The 21,769-nt window shown below is 38.3% G+C and overlaps 1 protein-coding gene across 4 annotated transcripts in view; it reads right to left on the bottom strand.

Annotated features, from left to right (window-relative positions):
• Positions 1-21,769, bottom strand: part of MYPN (myopalladin) — a 126,224-nt gene that overhangs the window by 84,925 nt on the left and 19,530 nt on the right. Inside the window, exons 1-2 of one of the 4 annotated variants that reach the window (XM_035268247.2) lie at positions 21,561-21,625; positions 4,391-5,293 (exon numbers count right to left, since the gene is read on the bottom strand). The exons of 1 other annotated variant lie outside the window; for it this stretch is intronic. In XM_035268247.2, the coding sequence (XP_035124138.1) occupies positions 4,391-5,292 (902 nt within the window). In that variant the 5' untranslated portion in view covers position 5,293; positions 21,561-21,625. Of the gene's footprint in view, positions 1-4,390; positions 5,299-17,919; positions 18,156-21,560; positions 21,626-21,769 lie in introns of those variants that run through there. 2 more of the 4 variants (XM_078345775.1, XM_017979076.3) reach the window with 2 other exon arrangements.

Below are 21,769 nucleotides of genomic sequence, written 5' to 3' on the forward strand. Positions count from 1 at the left end.
GATCACCTGAGGTCAAGAGTTCAAGACCAGCCTGGCCAACATGGTGAAACACCGTGTCTACAAAAAATTAGCCAGGCATGGTGGTGAGTGCCTGTAATCCCAGCTACTAGGGAGGCTGAGGCAGGAGAATTGCTTGAACCTGGGAGGCAGAGGTTGCAGTGAGCCAAGATCTGGCAATTGCACTTCAGCCTGTGTGACAGAGAGAGACTCTGTCTCCAAAATACTACTCCACTCTAGCACTGGACTGAACCAACTAGAAGTTGGTTTCAATGCTACTTGTGTTTACAGTTCCTTTGTAACTGCAGAGATATTGTGTCAGGCTTTTCTCAGTGTCCAGGGTATTCCTTGGAATGTTTCTAGTTCCACTACTCTCTCACTTGACTTTTAGTCCTGTGTTTCTGGCTGCCTATTGGAAATGGTCCTTCTGTGGCCTCAGACTCAAATTCCCATCGACCTCCTCCACAAACCAGCCACTTTTTCCGTTGTCTCAGTCCTTACTGGACACCCCATCTTTCTTTCAAGTATCCAGCTCCACAAACCTGTAGAGTAAGTTTTGTATACCCATCCTTCCTCTGTGGTGTGTTACGTAGTTCAGCTTGATTTCTTTTCTTCTAAATGTCGCTCACTGACATCTTTTCTCCTCGCTCCTACTACACCCACCCAAGTCTGACCAGAGCATTGGATGCCTGGGATGCCTTCTGCAGCTTCCTAATTTACTTTGTGGCTTTATTTTTTCTAGATGTGACTTATTCTTCCAGATTAATTCTTAAATCCTCCCTTTCATCTTATCCTATACACAACCTTAAATGGTTTTCAGTTTGCTTTGAAACCAAGTCTCAACTACTCTGCTTTGCTTCAAAGTTCTTCAAAGTCATCTGACTCTACCCTCCTTTCCAGTTAGGTCAGTGTCCTCCCTACCATATAAAAATATTATTATAATTAGAGCATCTGTGCCCTTATATAAATATGATGAAGTGACCTGACCTGAAAGGACCCATTCCTTCCACCTACCTCTTCAAGCTTATCTCTAATCCTTCCTTACCTTTACCTTATGTTCTAGACATAGACAATTACTTAGGGTCCCCTGATAACACTTGCCTAGGGAGCGTTGGACAGGCTTTCCCTTCTACCCTGGGCCTCCTCTGTCTCCTGTGTTAATGCTTTCTTATTGTGTGCTCCACACCAAGCAACTCATATGCTCCCTTAAGCCACCACTGCCTCCTATACAGACTCCTGTATTAGCCCTCATTACATAATACTGCAGTGATTGGTTTGCTGCCTGCCTGATTCCTCTACTAGTTTGTGAGCCACCCTCTCAGAAGAGTTTAGATTTGGTTTCAAAACAAGATTCCTGGCCTCTAACCTCTCACAATTGCTTTGTACTCTTAGTGAAATCACTCTAGTAACTCAATCAGTATTTGTTGAATTAATAAATGAGAAACTTTCTACCTAAATTTTCACTACTCAAAGTTCAAGTAAAATCCTCCTACATCTCTGAAGACTTCTTTGACCTTTCTAGTTCTTCACTCCTTCTCTGACATCTGACAATACTTAAAGTTTATACTATAAAAATTAGGATTATTTATTTAATTTTATTATTATTTTTTTAGTAGAGATGGGGTTTCACCATGTTGACCAGGATGGTCTCGATATCTTGACTTCGTGATCCACCCTCCTCAGCCTCCAAAAGTGCTGGGATTATAGGCATGAGCCACCGCACCAGCCCAGGATTATTTTTTTAACCGTATTGCAAGCTCCTTGACAGCAGGAATGCACATTTACATTGTCTGTCATTGCATTGATCACAGTGCTGAGCACATAGTAAAAACTAAATAAAGAAATATTTGCTTTCTGATTGGAGTTATATAAATTCTGTGTTTAGGAAAATGACAGCTACTAGTCTACATGGAAAATTCTAATTCTGTTCTTAATATAATTGCAGTCATGAAATTAAGCACAAATTCATTCAGAAAATATTTAGCAAATACCTACTAATTTCCTAGCATCAAACCAGTGGTTGGGATATGGGCATGAATTCTGTCAGTAAAGAAATTCTTCCCAGGAAAAATTAGCATTGCTACATGGAAACCGTGTACATTTCTTTCACTTTTGAATTTAAAAATGTGTAGCTTTTTAGTTGGCTGATTAAATGGTTTCTGAGCGGCCACCACATTACTTTGCTTCGTGGGGAATGGGTACTTTACAGTTCTTCCTAATCAATATCTCTTAGTGCTGCATTAAATTCATTCTTGTATCTGAGATTGCCATGGTTGAAAAATGGGTAGGATGAGACCTGAATAATCTGGTCTAATTTTCTTTTGATCAATCTATGTCCAGAAACTAATAGATTGGACAGGACTAAGTTTTGCATGTGTCACAACTGGAGTGCTCACCAGCTTATTTAGACTGATCAGATGCCGCAGAGAGGTATCTGCCATGAGGCTGTAATGACATTTCACTGGCATTACCGACCAGAGTCCCAGGGAGTATCATCAGGCACGTTCAGAGCAGAAGGGCAGACACCGCCCTTTGTTTTTCAGTTCCAACCCTTTGTTACATCTTAGGCCAACTGTCTCACCTCTGATTTAAGTTTAAGTTTCTTATTTTTCTGTTTCTTTATCCACTAGCTCATTCAACATTTCTGAGTGGCTACTATGAGCCCAAAGCTGTGCTTGGTGCTCAAAACACAAAGGTAAAAACAACAGAATCCCTGACCTCAAGGAGGCCAGCAGGACAACCTAACAGTCAAATGTATCTGCCATTGTAGAAATAATATTTGATACTGCCTTATGTTACCTTTGAAAAGCAAAACTCAAGATATGAATATGTCTTTGGGCCAGAATCCCTTGAATAAATATGCATATGTAAATAAAAATACTATTATTAATATTAATACCAGTATTGTCCTATAATATGAATATTATGGAATAAAAAGATGATGCCCAGATGCCCTATTTACATACACAGAATAAATGTTCAATATTAATGAAATCATATTCTAGTAATAATCAGGTAGTTACAAAGAAACTCTTTTAGGACTCTAAATACCAGGAATTCTCTACAAAATTGATCCACTTCAACCATATTATTCACATATTATTCCATTATAATATCAAAGGTAGCACATGTTACCCTGCAGGCTAAGGCTGGTTCCAGGTTTTGTGGGACCTGAAGCTCATAAATGTGGAAGAGCTCCTTTAAAAAGTAAAATAAAATTAGAATGCAAAATTAGGTGTAGTCTAGGCAAATGAGGAGTCCTGAAACTTACATATAACTTATATATGAGACATTTGCCTCACAGAAAAGCCAACCTTGGTAGGCAAATAAAAGATGAATATCGCCTCTGTCCATCAGTCATAGTGTTCATGAAGCTGATATTAAAGTTTATAATACATTTAATACATGTACAATGAGTCTTTAAATTGACTTTAGCCTCAGCCCAAGTCTATCAGTCTTTATGCTATTATTTGGCTTTCTTTAAAGTTTAAAAAATACTGCAGGTATTCATTGAGTAGAGACCTTTTTAGGCTATAAACTGTAGTCCTGCAATGTCCAATACTATAGTCATTAGACACATGCAGTTATTGGGCAACTGAAATGTGGCTTGTGCAACTAAATAACTGAATTTTTAATAATGCATTTTATGTATGTATGTATGTATGTATGTATGTATTTCTTTTAAGATGGAGTCTCACTCTGTAGCCCAGGCTGGAGTGCAGTGGTGTGATCTCAGCTCACTGCAACTTCTGCCTCCCAGGTTCAAGAAATTCTTCCTGCCTCGGCCTCCTAAGTAGTTGGCATTATAGGTGCCTATCACCACGCCTGGCTAAGATTTTTGTATTTTTAGTAGAGATGGGTTTGCCACGTTGGCCAGGCTGGTCTCGAAATTCTGACCTCAAGTGATTTACCTGCCTTGGCCTCCCAAAGTGCTGGGATTATACACGTGAGCCACTGTGCCCAGACAAACTGCAGGTTGTATTCCCTAGGGAAATTTAACATCCAAATTGAAATATGCTGTAAGTGTAGAATTCACTCCGGGTTTCAAATCCCTGGTATGATGAAAATAGTGTAAAATATCTTATTAATAATCCTTATATTGGTTATATGTTGAATGATAATTTTCTTAATATGTTGGCTAAATAAGGTATGTAATTAACTTTAATTTCACCTGGTTCTTTTTAGTTTTTAAAAATGTGGCTACTAGAGAAATTAAAATTACATACATAACTAGGTTTACATCATTATTGGACCAAGTTGCTTTAGACACTGACTACTTTTCTCAAAGGGAGTATATAATTTTTGAAACCACACACTTAAAGGGTAATACTTAGGAGGGTCATGGTAGATGGAAAGCAACATTAACTCAACATTACTAATGGGGCATTTTTACCTTACTTGAGGAGGTGGAATTCCTACCACTATGCAATCCAACTGTACTCGAGTTCCTTCTGGAACTTCTCTGCTCCGTAACTTTTGAGTGAACCGGGGAGGTTGCCCCAGAGGTTCTTCATAGTACAGAGATGAAGGTGAAGACCCTGGGGTTGTGTCTCCACCAGCCGCCTCACTGGCAGCCTGCTCTGCTTCACGCCTCTTGGCTTCCTGCTGTTCAAGGGCATGATTCACTTCATTATCCCTGGTATCCGCAGGGATAGGGATGGGAACAGAAGATCTTTCTCGTCTTTCTGACAGATCTGAGAAACTGGAGCTATTTTCCTGCATAACTTTGTTTTGAGATTCCAGTTTACTCTTGTGGTTTTTGCAGGCACGAGGTCTAATCCTTTTGGAGCTGTGGGCTTTGAAAAGGGAGGATAGCTCTTCAATGAAGTCAGCAGCCTTATTTAAGAATACTTTTTTGGACTGGCTTTCAGAACAATACTGTGGCCTTTTTGCCTCCTGGGGGCTTTCTTTAGAGCTGGTGGGACTTCGAGGGTTATCCTGGCAGAAGTTAGGCTCAAAACTTAAATTAGGTGAGTGTTTCATCTGATCAGAAGAAAGTCGTTTTCTAGCTTGAGTTTCATCTGCCTTCTCCAAAGGGTCATGATTGATGGCCAGTCTTGCCAGATTGACACTTTCATCCAATTCTTCTTGGCTCAGAAAAGCTGAAAGATCTGGAAGGTCATCTTGGCCTCCCCCTCCTTCAGCAGCGCCAGAAGGACTGCCAAAATGGAAAGGGTTGGAGGAAGGCTCTGCTCGACTCCTTTCATTGTTTCCCCGATGTCTGGTTTCAGCTAAATAGCTCTCTCTTAGAAGCTGAGATATGGAAGTAGAAGCTTCTATGCTGTCGTCTTGCATGCTGTCACAAAACAATAATAACAAAAAGTTTGGATCATTTCTAGGGAATAACAAGTCTACGTCTATTATAGCACAGCAAATTCGTTAGAACTGAAAGCTCAAAATAAAGAATTGCCTAATTTTAATACTTTTACTATTTATTTATTTATTTTTGAGACAATGTCTCACTTTGTCACCCAAGCTGGAGTGCAGTGATGCAATCTCAACTCCCTGTAACCTCCGCCTCATGGGCTCAAACAATCCTCCCACCTCAGCCTTCCATGTAGCTGGGACTACAGGCATGTGCCACCACGCCTGGCTAATTTTTATATTTTTAACAGAGACAAGGTTTTGCCATATTGCCCAGGCTGGTCTCGAACTACTGGACTCAAGTGATCTGCTCACCTCAGCTTCCAAAAGTGCTGGGATTACAGGTGTGAGCCACTGTGCCCATCCCCTTTTATAAACTTAAGTATTACTCTCAAATTATGAAATAAATAAGAACAGAATAAAATTTCCTTTAAATTGAAAATAAAAACCTGGACGATTATCACTTTATTAAACTCTTTAAATGCAAGTTCAGTTGTGAAAGCTATGACATAAGTATAGTAATATTAAATAAAATTTCTAAACTTGATATTGATAATACCTATAATGGTCTTTTAGTTATAAAATGCTTTCATACACAGAGATTTGCTTTCTACCCTCTCCTTTATACCTTGAATGTAATAATAGAATTATAGAAATTGAAAGATCTTAACAACATAATCTCATCTAGTTATTGAAAGATCTTAACAACATAATCTCATCTAGTTACTGAAAATATAGACTTGATCTAGCTAGCTCATGGAAAATAATGTTTTTGTTTTTTGACAAGCTCGCTAGAGAAAAGTTGTTTAAATTCAGTGGTTTTACTAGGCTTAATCTGCTTTTGAAAACTATGATGATTTAGCCTCTTCACATAAGGCTACAAAGATATGAATTAGAGCCTAGGCTTTAAAAAATCTTAAATTAACTTTGATTAACAGGGGAAGTGAGAGACAGTGGAATATGATGCTTGTCAGGAGACTTCACTCTGTATTCTTCCTAACTTTTGTATTTTAATTATATGATATTACCTATTCAAAAAATAAGTATTATAGTCTTAAGAAAATAATATGGCCGGGCATGGTGGCTCACACCTGTAATCCCAGCACTTTGGGAGGCCAAGGTAGATAGATCATCAGATCAGGAGTTCAAGACCAGCCTGGCCAACATGATGAAACCCCATTTTTACTAAAAATACAAAAATCAGCCAGGCATGGTGGCAGGCGCCTGTAATCCCAGTTGCTTAGGAGGCTGAGGCAGGAGAATCGCTTGAACCCAGGAGGTGGAGGTTGCAGTGAGCCGAGACTGCACCATTGCACTCCAGCCTGGGCAACAGAGTAAGACTCCGCCTCAAAAAAAGAAAAGAAAAGAATATAATAATTCAGGCCAATTTTATATTTTTAATATTATATCCATTTATTCATTCAAACATTTACTAAAGGATGGCAAATTTGTGACTTGGGCTGTCACTCTCTCTCATCCTTAAAAGATGCAGCTCAGTGATTTCAGTACTCTTCCCCTTGACCTTGACTTTCCTAGCATTCCACGCTTTCAGCCATCACCAGTCAGAGATGGCAATGGGGATGAAGACTGTTTGTTATTCTTGGCTACTGTGTGCTGGGCCCTGTGCTGGGAAAAGAGGCAAAAAAAAGTAATCTTCTAAATCTTTCCTGGCTTTAACATCTGTTGACAAAACTTACTTCAGTTGATTTCTTTCCTTTCTCTTTACCATAGCATCACTTATGTCACACCTAAAGCTTCCTAGGAACTCTCCTAGTTCCCAAACTTCTAGAATACTATCCCAAACTAACCTCTAAACTGGCAAAGCAGGCTGCCACCTTGAGGGGCAATTAGAGATGACTGAAAGGACCACCCACAGTAAAATATTTTTCCCACCTACTTGCCACAGACTGAGATTGCCCCTACTAGAGCCACTTATTTGGATGAAATCCACTGTGCCTTTTTAAAAAGATCAATTCAAAATGCAAAGGTGGCTGGGTGCAGTGGCTCACGCCTGTAATCCCAGCACTTTGGGAGGTCAAGGTGGGTGGATCACCCGAGGTCAGGAGTTTGAGACCAGCTTGGGCAGCATGGTGGAACACTGTCTCTACCAAAAATTAAAAAAATTAGCTGGGCATGGTGGTGGGTGCCTGTAATCCCAGCTACTCAGGAGGCTGAGGCAGAAGAATCATTTGAATCCAGGAGGCAGAGGTTGCAGTGAGCCAGGATTGCACCATTGCACTCCAGCCTGGGCAACAAGAGCAAAACTCTGCCTAAATAAATAAATGAATAAAATGTAAAGGTGTTGGAGGGCAAAGATTTGTCTACAAAGATGTTCATCATATGACAATATTTTAAAAATTAGAACCATGTCAGTAATAAGAAATTAATTAATTGAATTATTACATACTCATTACATAGAACTATATGGCTATATATTAAATTTTGTGGAACAGTGAATAATACACAAAATAGTATTTGGAAGTATAATTGATACCCCAATTGATAATCTTTCTCATTTGTGCATCAACTACATGGAGGAACAGTTAAAGATATATGAAATAAAGTGCAAAATGTTATTTGAAAATGTAATTAATACACTAAAAATCCTCATTTGTAACTTAACTATTTGTTTAGCCTCATTTCTGTGTATGTTTAGTTGGTCAAGGGAAATCAAGGGCCTTATAAATCAGGATGGCTTTCTTGGACATTACTGTTCATTGTGTTTTATTTTCTTGTTTCTCTTTCTTTCTTTTTCTTTTTTTTAGAAAAGAAAGACAGGGTCTCACTCTTTAAGCCAGAATGGAGTGCAGTGGCATGATCATAGCTCACTACAGCCTTAAACTCCTAGATTCAAGCAATTCTCCTGCCTCAGCCTCCCAAGTAGCTCAGGCTACAGCCACGCACCACCACGTCTGGCTAATATTTACATTTTCTGTAGAGACAAGGTTTCTCTACGTTGCCCAGGCTGGTCTCAAACTCAAAGGATCTCAGGTGGTCCTCCCACCTCCACGTCCCAAAGCTCTGGGATTACAGGCATGAGGCATTGTGCCTGGCCTATATATTGTATTTTAATGTGACTGTCTTTTACTCTTTATTTTGGGATGGCTTTTAGATTAAGGCAACGTGGAATGAGCATTGGTCTTGGTACCAGACAGATCTGATTCCAAATTCTGCTTCATCTCTTAACAATTATGTAACTTTGAGAAGTTTACTCAACTTCTTTGAGCTTTGGTTTCTTCACCTGTAAAACATGAAAAAAATCTATTTCCCAGAGGATTAATAACATCAAAGGCAAAGTCCTTAAAACAAGGCCTGCCACTCTAATGGGTATTCAACTGATGTCAGTAAAAAACAATACTTTGGTGGAGGTGATGTTAAAGTTGAAGAACTTTTAAAAAGTTTATATTTGTGGTGGAAATGGAAAAGAAAATTCTTAGATACTTTTTTTTTTTAAGAAAAGAAGCCAATTGAGGTGTTAATGTACCTGGTCTGCTTATGGTTATGAGAAATGATTATAATAACAAAACTTTCAGGTATTCAAAATAAAGATTTCTTTAATATTTTGATGTAGTATTTATGACCTAATATTTTGGCGTCAGATAGAACTGGTTCAAATCCTAATTCTGACACTTCCTAATATCCTAGTTTAAACTTGGGAAAGTTTAAACTCTGTACTCCTCAGTTTACTCATCTGTAAAACAGAGGTAATAGCAGTAGCCATATCATAGGTTGAAGTGATGATTTAATGTGCTTGGCATTTCATAAACATTCAATACTACATAGAAGTTACTATTACTATAATAGTAATTATTATTATCTAACAACTATGGCCATGTAGCATGGCCTCCATTTTACAGATAAGAAATGGAGGTAGAACCAGTGAAGTGACTTGATCCGAGGGAGAATCTTTGAAGAGACCAAAGTCTCTCTTCATAGTTAATTCCGTGTATCTGTATTCTATTGAGATACAGTCTCATAAATGAACTGTGTTGACTCCAGATCTTTGTATTCTCTTTGCTTGGGCTGCCTCCCACTCTTTGCACTATCTTATCAGGCCTAGTCCTGCATGGTCATCGGTTCCTAGCTGAGACATCACTGCCTTGGGATTTCTTCTCTTCCCTGAGTTGGGTACCTCTCCAATATGCTCCCAAAGCTCACTGTCCTTGATGCAGTCTCCAAATACAGTACTTATCACAATATATTAAATGTGTGTATTTTCTTCTCTGTCTCCCTCATTATGTTTTGTACATTATCATCTCTGCTCACACATAGCACTTAGAAGGTGGTCAATAAATATTTGTTGAATTCATGTGTTCATTAGAATTTTCTGCTAAATCTATTGCTATCTTTCACTTTTAATTGTAGGATAAAATAGGACAAATAAAGGAGGACAAAGAAAACTTACAGACACAAAGAAAATATATAAACTGGTAAAGGAATCATAACTTTAATGTGACTTTCAAGTGAAAATTTATTTATGGTGGATAAAATAACTGAAATTATGCTTTCTTTTCTTTCTTTTTTTTTTTTTCCGAGATAGACTCTCCCTCTTGTAGCCCAGGCTGGAGTGCAATGGCACGATCTCGGCTCACTGCCTCCCGGGTTGAAGCAATTCTCCTGCCTCCACCTCCAGAGTACTGGGATTATAGGTACCCACCACCATGCCTGGCTAATTTTTGTATTTTTGGTAGAGACAGGGTTCCACCATGTTGGCCAGGCTGGAATGCTCTGTTTTCATACCAGAAGTATCAGAGGACATCTGATTATAATCAGAAACCTGGGTTTGAATCCCAGCTCCAACACTAAGTAACTCTGCTTTCTTGAGAAAGTCACTTACGGCACTCTGAATCTCAGTTATCCTCATCTGTCAAATAGGATAACAATTTCTTTTTTTGAGACAGAGTTTCACTCTTGTTGCCCAGGCTGGAGTGCAAGGGTGATCTCGGCTCACTGCAATCTCCATCTTCCGGGTTCAAGGGATTCTCCTGCCTCAGCCTCCCAAGTAGCTGGGATTACAGGCATGCACCACTATACCCAGCTAATTTTGTATTTTTAGTAGAGATGGGGTTTCTCCATGTTGGTCAGGCCGGTCTTGAAATCCCAGCCTCAGGTGATACACCTGCCTTGGCCTTCCAAAGTGCTGGGATTACAGGCATGAGTCACTGCACCTGGCCTTAGGATAGCAATGTGGTCTTTCAGCATTCTCAGATGAAAGTGCATATATAGATTGTTAAACTGATAAAATATTAGCCAAAATAAAAAAATATGACAATTATCATCTTCTCTTTTTTTGAGACGGAGTTTCGCTCTTGTTACCCAGACTGGAGTGCAATGGCACGATCTCCTCTCACCGCAACCTCCACCTCCTGGGTTCAGGCAATTCTCCTGCCTCAGCCTCCTGAGTAGCTGGGATTACAGGCACGCGCCAGCATGCCCAGCTAATTTTTTGTATCTTTAGTAGAGACGGGGTTTCACCATGTTGACCAGGATTGTCTCGATATCTTGACCTTGTGATCCACCCGCCTTGGCCTCCCAAAGTGCTGGGATTACAGGCTTGAGCCACCGCGCCCGGCCCGTCTTCTCTTTTAAGCATTAGTTTTAAAACTGTGTCTTTCAAGCATTAATTTTATAACTATTATAAAATACGTACTTAAAAAATCACAAGTGCTAGTATATAATTCATTCATTCCCAATAAATATTTACCGAGCATCTACTATGTGCCAGGCAGTGTTCTAGGCACTGTGGATTCAGTGGTAAACAAAAGACAAAGTCTCTGTCTTAGCTGAAATAACACACCTTCTTCCCTCCTCCATTATTCCCTATCCCCTTTTTCTATTTTATTTTTCTTCCTAACATTCAGTGTTCCACTGACACTCTAGTAGGGGAAATATCAATGTTAGGAAGAAAAATAAAATAGAAAAAGGGGATAGGGAATAATGGAGGAGGGAAGAAGGTGTGTTATTTCAGCTAAGACAGTCAAGCAAAGCTTATAATGCAGTGGAGAAGTTACTCATGTGACTACCCAGGGGAGAAAGAGTGTTCCTAAGGTAGAAGTAAGCGTCAAGTCTTGAAAAGATGAGTGTTTTGAATGTTTAAGTCAAGCCCAGTGGGTGAAGAAGTGAGTGAAAAAGAAGAGTGAAAGAAAATGAGGTCAGAAAGATACAAGGCCAGATTGTTTAAGGTCTTGAAAACCACGGGAAAGACTTCAAAGTTTATCAAATGTGTGAATGGAAAACCATTTAAAGATTTTGAGAAGCAGACGGCATGGTTTTGAAAAAGTTCAATCATGGCTGCTATACAAAGAATCAAACTGAAGGAGGTAAAAGTGAAAGTGAGCAAATCAGTTTAGGAAGCGATAGCAGCATGCTACGTAAGGGATGATGGTGGCTTGGACCAATGAACGGTAGCCGTGGGAGATGGCCAGAAATGCTCATATTTGAGATACCTTTAAAAGTAGAGCCAGTGAGATTTGCTGATGGATTAAAAGTGGGATGTGAAAGAAAGAGCAGAGTCAAGAATTAATCCAATATTTATGCCCTGAGCAACTAGGTCATTGGCAGAATCATTTGCTGGGATGAGGCAGGAGCAGGTTTCAAGAAAGAAAATCATGAGTTCTCGTAGAAATTTCAGCTGCAGTATTCAGAGTGTCATTGACTCCTTTTTTTTTTTGAGATGGAGTTCCACTTTGTCATCTAGGCTGGAGTGCTGTGGTACGATCTCGGCTCACTGCAACCTCCACCTCCTGGATTCAAGCAATTCTCTTGCCTCAGCCTCCTGAGTAGCTGGGATTTACAGATGTGCGCCACTACACCTGGCTAATTTTTGTCTTTTTAGTAGAGATTGGGTTTCACCAAGTTGTCCAGTCTGGTTTCAAACTCCTGACCTCAAGTGATCTGCCTGCCTCAGCCTCCCAAAGTGCAGGGATTATAGGCATAAGCCATTGCACCTGGCCACAGTGACATTTGACTTTGTTTCCTCTTTTCTGTTTCTTACAAAATGGAAAATTAGATCTTTTTCCACTTCCAAAATAAGAATGAGTAATTGCCCTTGAAAACAGATCATGGCAGTGGTGAAATGGTACAGATTTGAAATGAAACAACGTGGCATCAGTTATCAAGTCTGACTTTAGCAAATCAGGTCAACCAATTGGGCAACATAGACAGCTTACTGTACGTCCTTAGTTTCCTAAATATCTCTATTTATTTCCCCCTAGGACTTTTCCCAAAAAGAGGAAAAGTTCCCTAAGAACTTTCTGAAAATGTAAGAGTCAGGTTTATGGCCAGACATGATGGCTCACACCTGTAACCACTGCACTTTGGGAGGCCAAGGCGGGCAGATCACTTGAGGTCAGGTGTTCGAGACCAGCCTGGTCAACATGATGAAATCCTATCTCTACTAAAAATATGACAAATTAGCCAGGGGTGGTGGCAGGTGCCTGTAATCCCAGTTACTTGGGAAGCTAAGGCAGGAGAATTGCTTGAATTGGGGAGGCAGAGGTTACGGTGAGCCAAGATCGTGCCACTGTACTCCATACTCCGGTGTGGGCAAAAGAGTAAGACTGTCTCAAAAAAAAAAAAAAAAAGAGAGAGAGAGTTGGGTTCATAAAAACATAAGTTTGAGGCTGATACCTTTGGACATGTTTTTCAACTCATGTTACCTTGGTGCTATCCTTCCTCAGGCTCTAAGAAGACCCTGTTGGTTGGAAATATATGGAATAAACTCATTTTTTCGTTATAATATGAATATTTAAGCTGGGGCATTGACCAGAAAATTGGCAAAACCTAGTATGAAGTAACTTGAATTCAAACATAAATACTGAAGTTTTATGGATGTAAAGTATTAAGTATTTAAATGAGAAAGCAAATCTGGGTGGGAGGAATGCTGAGATATTGGTCAAAGGGTACAAAGTTCTAGTTACACAGGAGAAGGAATAAGTTATAGAGGCCTATTGTACAGCGTGGGAACTATAGTAAAAATGAAATGTATTCTTGAATATTTCTTTCTTTCTTTCTTTTTTTTTTTAATTGAGACGGAGTTTTGCTCTTGTTACCCAGGCTGGAGTGCAATGGCGCGATCTCGGCTCACTCAACCTCCACCTCCTGGGTTCAGGCAATTCTCCTCCCTCAGCCTCCCGAATAGCTGGGATTACAGGCACGCGCCACCATGCCCAGCTAATTTTTTTTTGTATTTTTTTTTAGTAGAAACGGGGTTTCACCATGTTGACCAGGATAGTCTTGATCTCTTGATCTCGTGATCCACCTTCCTCGGCCTCCCAAAGTGCTGGGATTACAGGCATGAGCCACCGCGCCTGGCTCATTCTTGAATATTTCTAAGAGTAGAGCTTAAATTTTCTCACCACACAAAAAAGTGGTAAGTATGTGAGGCTATGGATATATTAATCAGCTTGATTTAATCATTGTAAAATGTATACATATAGCAAAACATTACATCGTACCCCATAAATATATAAAATTTTTAATTTGTCAATTAAACCTTTGTAAAGCTGAAAAAAAGGATTCTTTTGTTTTTTTAAAGTGTGTCTTTTTTTTTTTTTGACTCTGTCACCCAGGCTGGAGTGTAGTGATGTGGTCACTGCTCACTGCAGCCTTGACCTTTGGGGCTCAAGCAATCCTCCCACCTTAGCCTCCCAAGTAGCTAGGACTACAGGTGCTTTCCACCATGCCCAGATGACTTTTAAAATTTGTTGTAAAGATGGAGTTTTCCTATGTTGCCCAGGCTGGTCTCCAACTCTTGGGCTCAGGTGATCCGCCCACCTCGGCCTTCCAAAGTGCTGGGATTATAGGCATAAATCATTGCACCTAGCTACATTTATCTTTAAAAAACTACTCTACATTCACTATAGTGTGGAAAGCACATTCATGAAAAAAATAAAAAGAACTCCCAAGTAACATAAATCTGGTTTAGAGGCAGGCACAAAAATAGCCTAATAGTTAATTATTTGTGAAGAGAGCCAGAATAGGAAAAGATAAACATGTTTAAGTAACTCATATAAAACAGGGATGAGCAGAACTACCTTACCTACTTCATAGGTTTGGTTGTGAAAACACTTAAAAACTGTTGTAAACTATGTAAATTTGAGGTGACCTTTTGCTGTTGATGTGTCATTAATATGCCCAGAATATTTTTAGGAAAAGAAAAAAAAATAGACTTTGCTCTGTCTCTTTAATGCCAGTATTGACCTGTTGGTTTTGCCTTCTATATTCCATGATTTCACCCTAGAGAAGTGTCTAAGTCAGTTCTTTTGGAGAAACTCTTGCTGGGTCAAAAACCAAATCCCAGTGAATATGAATCAGTCCCAGAGAGTTATGTACAGATCACCTTTTTAAAATCTGGGTGCAGATGAAGTGTACTTGGTACACCTGCTACAATAGCCATCCCCTTACTATTACAGTGATTAGCTTGTCTTAGTTTTATTTCTAGTCTATTTTTGGTGTGAATGGCATTAGTAATTTAAGAAATTAGTATATACTGTATTACCAGAGTAAGAACTGGAGGAATAAGGAAATGATATGTCAATAATAATATGGAAGTCACATAAGACTCATTATCTCAAAGATTTTTCAGTGTGAAAAAAGAAAATATAAACATAGACAAAGATAAATACAGACAAATGTACACATTAGAAAAGAATGTTGGGATAAAGAGGCGGAGCAGAGATGATCCATCAGAGAATTAGTGGGAATCTGTTTAACTAGGGACATTCCTTGAAGGGCAGAGGTTAAGGAATGAAAAGTCTTTTAGATAATAGGTCAAAGGTGAGTAGGCTATTTTCTTCTTATTATTTTCATCTAATTGGTAAAAGTAATAATGTAGGAAAGAAAGTAAAGATTTTGTTTGAATGGAAGAAAAAGAGACTGACTGGCTCCTACAAAGCATATTATGCATGTTTTTGTATCCAGAGGAGGACAGGCATGTAGGAAATCGCTAGTGAAACACACTGCAGCCAAAGCTCAAAGGTACTATTTAATCTGAAAGGCAGCAAAGACATAGTGTAACAAATAAATCCTATGGCCCATAGAAAGGCTAATGGAGGGCAATCAAGAAGACTTCAAGAATCTAGGATCAAAACAGAAAAAGGGTTTGGTGGTTGTTACAAATGTGATAGGCATAGGAGGTTTTATATCACTCTCAAGATCTTACCATTCATAATGAACTGAACTATTATATAGGAAATCCCAAATGAGAAACCTTTGTCAATCTCTATTAACTCAACTACTTATTTTTTAAATGCAAAATTTTAACACTTTCATTTTTCTTCCGTTTCTTACTATTTGTGTCATTTTTTTAAGGTAATTAAGGATTTGAAAATCTACATTTGCTAGATTGAGAGAGGATAGGTGTCCCAAGGCATCTCAATATCAAGTTCTAGTTCAAGCACTTTGTCCGGAGGCTCTGTTGGGCCCCTCCCTGACAGTGGAGTGCACTGTGACTGCGAGTGGAGGTCTGTGTAGCAGGGAGCCTGCACAGATCTTGTCAAGGTGACTCTGGTTACACGTGAGTGCTGAGAACTCTATAGCTACTGCAGGTAAATAGTCCCACCAACTTTTGTTCCCACTAAAAATATATCTGCTGAAAATCTTGTTAAATTTCCAAACAGACCATTTAGTCTCTACTTGAGTTGTTCCCTTTAAGCAAATGCATAATGCGCTAGCAGTTTTTAAAGTATTTGGTCAAGCATGAAGCACCATAGAAATTAAAAAAAAAATCTCTGTGGTGCTTGAGTCTTTTTCATCCCTTAGGAGAGGGGAAAACCTGTTAAGAAAACCCTTTCTAGCCAAGATGTGGAAACAAAAAGAATTACAAAAAAGAAAACCCTTTCATCTTTCTATCTTGTTATCTAACACCATAAGACCAGCAGCACCTTTGTCAAATCTCAATGTGAATGAAAAAAACTATTATTCTAGGGTTGGCAGGAGCATTTGTCTTATATTTTCGGGTTAATGAACTGAGTCTATTACGTGTAGGAATTAACTGTTGAGAAATTGAACTCTCACTTTTTCACATACCAACATCAGTTCATTAAAACCCTTTCCAAATGGAACCTGATTTACCTGTTGTCTCATATCTTCAAATGTAAATTGCAAAAACTACCACTATGAATTCCAAAACCAGCTTGGATAAAAACTCATTCAACTTCTTGTGTCCGTAAATTGCGGTTCTACTGAAAGCGCCTTTGTAAGCATATTATAGTAGTATCTATATTATAAATTGTAGTTATATGAACGACTGGGGTTTTAACACATTATTATGAGTTCCAGTAGCATTAGCCATATACTATAAGTGAAGATGGAGACACACTTCCAGAATTTGGATAGTGTTCAACTGTCTGTTTCATAGTCCATTATTATAAGATTCTGTAATGCCTATAATTTTGTCTCTTGACACCTCTGTAAGTATATTACCCATATATTTCAGATTTCTCAGGATGGCCTTGATTTTAAATATTTTGCTTACTGTCAAATCATGTGTCAGACAGTATATCTTACCTTCTGTTTTAAAAAATATATTTATGACAGCTATAAGTATAGACATTCCCAATTTCCTAGAAAAGGACTATGAATTTTATGTGAACTCAAGAGCTGGTATTATTAAGGAGAGACTATAAAATTATGACAAATTTTTAATTTAGAGTTTGTAGGATTCATTTCATTATTCCTGAAGTAGAAGTAATTGAATCACAGTTTTTTGAGAAAGAAAACTGGTAACTGTTTTGTTTCTTTCAAGCTGATGTTAATATCTTTAATAAGTATATAAAAATCTGCTGATAAGGTAATAAAATTCCTTAACACCATTAATTTAATGTTCACTTTTGAGGACTGGAAATACAGAATAATTAATCTTTTTCTTTGCTTATACAGTTTTTAAAATATAACTTGAGATGTGCATCTAATTACTGCTAATAGTGCAATGTACCAGGCTAAACATTTGCCACTGACTGTCAAGTGTCTTTCTGATGCAGCTGAAAAGGGAGAGAGAGAGAGAGAGAAAGAGAGAGAGAGAGAGTGAAAGGAGAAAGAAAGAGCAATGTCCCTTGAGCAAGACTTTCTGCAGCTGTTGTGTACATTAATCCAGTGAGCAGATCTCCCAACACTAAATATAGCAAGCATATCCTTTTACATGATAAAAAAATTTTAAATGAATGTCTTTATGCAGGCATATTATTTTGGATTCAACTTCCTTCAAAAAGGAAATGGGCATTGCATACATATTCTCTATACAAACAACATTCTTTTAATAAATGAGTGTGTGGAAAATGCCAATGAGATATGCAACATGTCACAACTTCCTCTATCGAGATATTTTTCCTTAGGAACTCAAATAGGCTGTTATCTCTGTGAGTCTCATCAATCCCCTTCAAAATCTTTACATGTAGAAAGCTTTATTTTTCACTTAACTTCATGTCCCATGGTATATAATTAGACAGGTATCCTAGGCTTCATTTCAAGTAACAGTAATGAGTTCTTTGAAATATTCACTTTTCCACTGTCAGTTCCCTGTTATCAAAACACACTTGTGAACTTAAATCTGGATATTACCTTTCTTTTTTTAGTTGACCCAGATGAGGATGTCCAATCCAGGCACTCCACTGCAATGATAATTATCCAGGGAGAACTTTTAGATGAAAGCACAGGAGAAGAGGAAAATTCTTCACGCCCTTGGAAATAGAGAGTAGTCGTCCATAGAGAGTGAGGAGTTAACCTTAGTTTCAGTGAAGATGGCTGTGAGAAGCTGGACAACCTGTCACCACCGGAGCCAGAGCATTTGTCAGCTCACAGGTCCCAAGTTATTTTGAGCCGTATAAACCATGTGCCTGTGAAACATTCCACCTGATTGGACAGGAGAAAACTGAGCAAAGGGATTCCATAGCAGGACAGCACCTATGGGGGGTGGGGGGTCAATCAGTTCTTCTACCTATAGAATTTCCCTTATAGCTAGAGGCCCAAGTTATTTATTGATTGATGTTTGGAATTAACACTAAATGCATCATACCACAGTTCATCAGTCCAAAAATGGCATTATTTTTCAGTGTATGAAAACTCTTAATTTTTAAGATCTTTAATTTTAATCAATAGGAAATTTACTCTTGTTAAATCACTGATACATTTTAGGAAATTTGACTATGAAAAGCCAACACGAAGCTAAGGTCTGACATTTTAAAACTGAGAGCTTTTTTGAATGATTTGTCCAAAGGCTAAGGAAAAGCAGAGAAGGTAACTAACTTTAAAATTCCTTGGCTGGGGGTGGTGGCTCATGCCTGTAATCCCAGCACTTTGGGAGGCTGAGGTGGGCAGATCACCTGAGGTCAGAGTTCAAGATCAGGCTGGCCAACATGGCGAAACTCCATCTCTATTGAAAATATAAATATTAGCCAGATGTGGGGGCACATGCCTGTAATCCCAGCTACTTGGGAGACTAAGGCAGGAGAATCATTTGAACCTGGGAGGCAGAAGTTGCAGTGAGCCAAGATTGCACCACTGCACTCCAACCTGGGGGACAGAGTAAAACTCCATCTCAAAAATAATAATAATAAATAAATAAATTTGAAAAAAGTTAACCTGATTGCTTAGTACAGATTAAATGATGCTATTACATTATTAATCATGGTAGAAGTCAGGACTTCCTGGTGTGGGGGAGCCAAAATGAAAAAAAAAAAAAAGAAGTCAGGACTTTGAAAATTCAGACTTAAATGATGGTTACTATTCTTTAAAAGGATCATTCTTGGATTCTGATAGCATGAAATATATTGGTTTAAATCTAGCTTTCTTAAGTCACAACACAACTGCTTATAGGGTTTCTTCCTAGTCATTCATTCATTTGATAATTATTTACTTAATGCCTACTCTGTTATAAAGCAGTGCACAAAATACACAAAAAATTCTGACCTCATGGAATTTACTAAGAGACCTTTATCCTCTTCAGTCATCATGAGACTATTTATAGTACATTGAATAGATATAAAATTTCTTTGTTTATTGTGATTGCATTGGAGGTTTAATTATACCTTTTTAATGTAATTTTATGTTTACACAGGTAAAAAAAATGAGGAACACTTTTAAATAATTCAGATGAAAATAACTGATATTGAGGAGAGAAAAGAGTACAGGAGGAAATGAATTCTCCAGTTAGGTTATTCTCATTACCACAGTAATCCGGAGCTTCAATATACAGGTTCATTTGCTCTCTTACCTAATCTTGTGCTGATACTAATGTCAAGACCACTTAATTGTCCTTCTACATATTCTATTTATGTGGATATGCCAACAATTTCTTTTTATTTAAAAAGAGGATCTTCCTCCACTATCCCACTCAGATCTTAAGCCATAATCAATGTAAGTGCTGCTAGGTCTTGGGTGGGGATGTGGGAGAGTAGAACCTCTATTTTGGGTGGCTAGTAAGGGCAATGTTTAAACACACTATAAGTTAACACATTTTTACTTTCCTGCAAACTGGGCCAGGCATGGTGGCTCATGCCTGTAATCCTAGAACTTTGGGAAGCTGAGGTGGGTGGATCACTTGAGGTCAGGAGTCCAAGACTTTCCTGCAAACTGCCATGGTGAGCCTGGTATTCTTTCACCCAGGTATAGAATACTAAGGTTGAAAGAGACTCATACTAAAAGCTAGAATAAAACTGGTTGGGCAGGGAAATTAGGAATCTATATGAAGAATTTTAAGTAGTTTTAAAATGCAAAAAAAAGAATTACAGAAAAAAGAAGCTGGCCAGGCGCGGTGGCTTATGCCTGTAACCTTAGCACTTTGGAAGGTTGAGGAGGGTGGATCACCTGAGCTCAGGAGTTCGAGACCAGCCTGGGCAACATTGCAAAACCCCATCTCTACTAAAAATACAAGAAAATTAGCCAGGTGTGGAGGTGCGTGCCTATAGTCACAGCTACTCTGGAGGCTAAGGCAGGAGAATCTCTTGAACCTGGGAGGTGGAGGTTGCAGTGAGCTGAGATCATGCCATTGCACTTCAGCCTGGGCAACAGAGCAAGACTCTGTCTAAAAAGAAAGAAAGAAAGAAAAAAGAAGCCAAAGAAATTCTGAATGGCAGTCATCTTCCTCTTTTAATTTTTCTGAAACATTTTCAAACACAGATACCGTACACGATTTTTTAGCTCTTTGAAAAAAAAACTGAATATAAATGTTTTGAATAAACAATATTTAGCAATTGTGAACACCTTGGTTATGACACATCAAACATATTTTAGATTTTAGTTTTTAAAATTTGATTTCTGCTCCCAAATAACCCAGTTCCCACCTTGCTTATCTTCAGTTGTAATTGTATAAACATTATACCACAAACCTACAGTTCAAGATTTCATCAGAGTTAATTGATACAAAAAATAACCTTTAAAACTTTTTAATGACCAACATAGTTAAACACAAGCCTTGTTAAGTGGCAAGCAAACACAAGGTTGGTTACATGTCTCAAGCCTTCCCCATAAAATTGAGTGGCTCATCCAACACATGTGTTTCTTGTGGTTTGAACATGATCCTGTGCTTGCCTTCAGCTGTTTTCTTAATTCAGTCAGTCAGCCACAGAAACAGTTTACTCACATTGGGATGATCCACAGGAATGTCAAGGAATCTGGAAGATCTATGACAGAGGAAGTCTTCACTTGGACGATAAGCATGAGAGAATTTCCATGCTAGTAGATTCATATAAAATATTTGCATTTGCTATTTTTCTTATATCGCTATAGGCTCCAGTTCTCTAAAACAAATTACTCACATATACCAAAGCTTCAATAAGTTTTGCTTGAAGTTTGTAGATTCATCTTAAGAGACCCAGTATCAGATGAAAAAAACTAAACAAAACCTCTGCGTGGTATTTTTGAAAAACAGACAGTATGTATTTTTTAGCCATTTTTAATGAGAAAAATTTTCACAGCAAAGACAAGTTCTTGACCATCCAAAACAATAGATTGGTGGTGGATTTTAGAAAACATTATACAAAAGGCATAACAATAATATAATTGAAAAAGACAATGAAATCATTAAGAAATTTCTTTTTCATCTAAACAGTACTGAAAATGCTTGCCTGGGAAAACTAAAAACATTTTTAAAAAACGATTTAAAAGTTCAAAACCAACTTAGTTTTAAAAACTAAAAACATTTTTAAAAACTAAACAGAATACCCACTTAAAAACATTACCCTGAGAAGTAAATTTGTGGTTACCTGTCTCAGGAGAAGCACCATTCCTCTATCAATCAACCAGGATCATCTAAAGTCCGAATCTCACTGCCTAACTTGTGTCAGACACAAAAGTGGCACGAAGGGAAATGTGATACAGTCCCGCCAGTGTAATGAAGGGTATTTACAGGGTTCCGTTGCAGATCCAGGGACAGTCATTTAGAACAGATTGCTCTTTCAGATCAACTTTAATA

Source organism: Callithrix jacchus, chromosome 12 (assembly GCF_049354715.1).
Source record: "Callithrix jacchus isolate 240 chromosome 12, calJac240_pri, whole genome shotgun sequence".
Classification (NCBI taxonomy): Eukaryota; Metazoa; Chordata; class Mammalia; order Primates; family Cebidae; genus Callithrix; species Callithrix jacchus.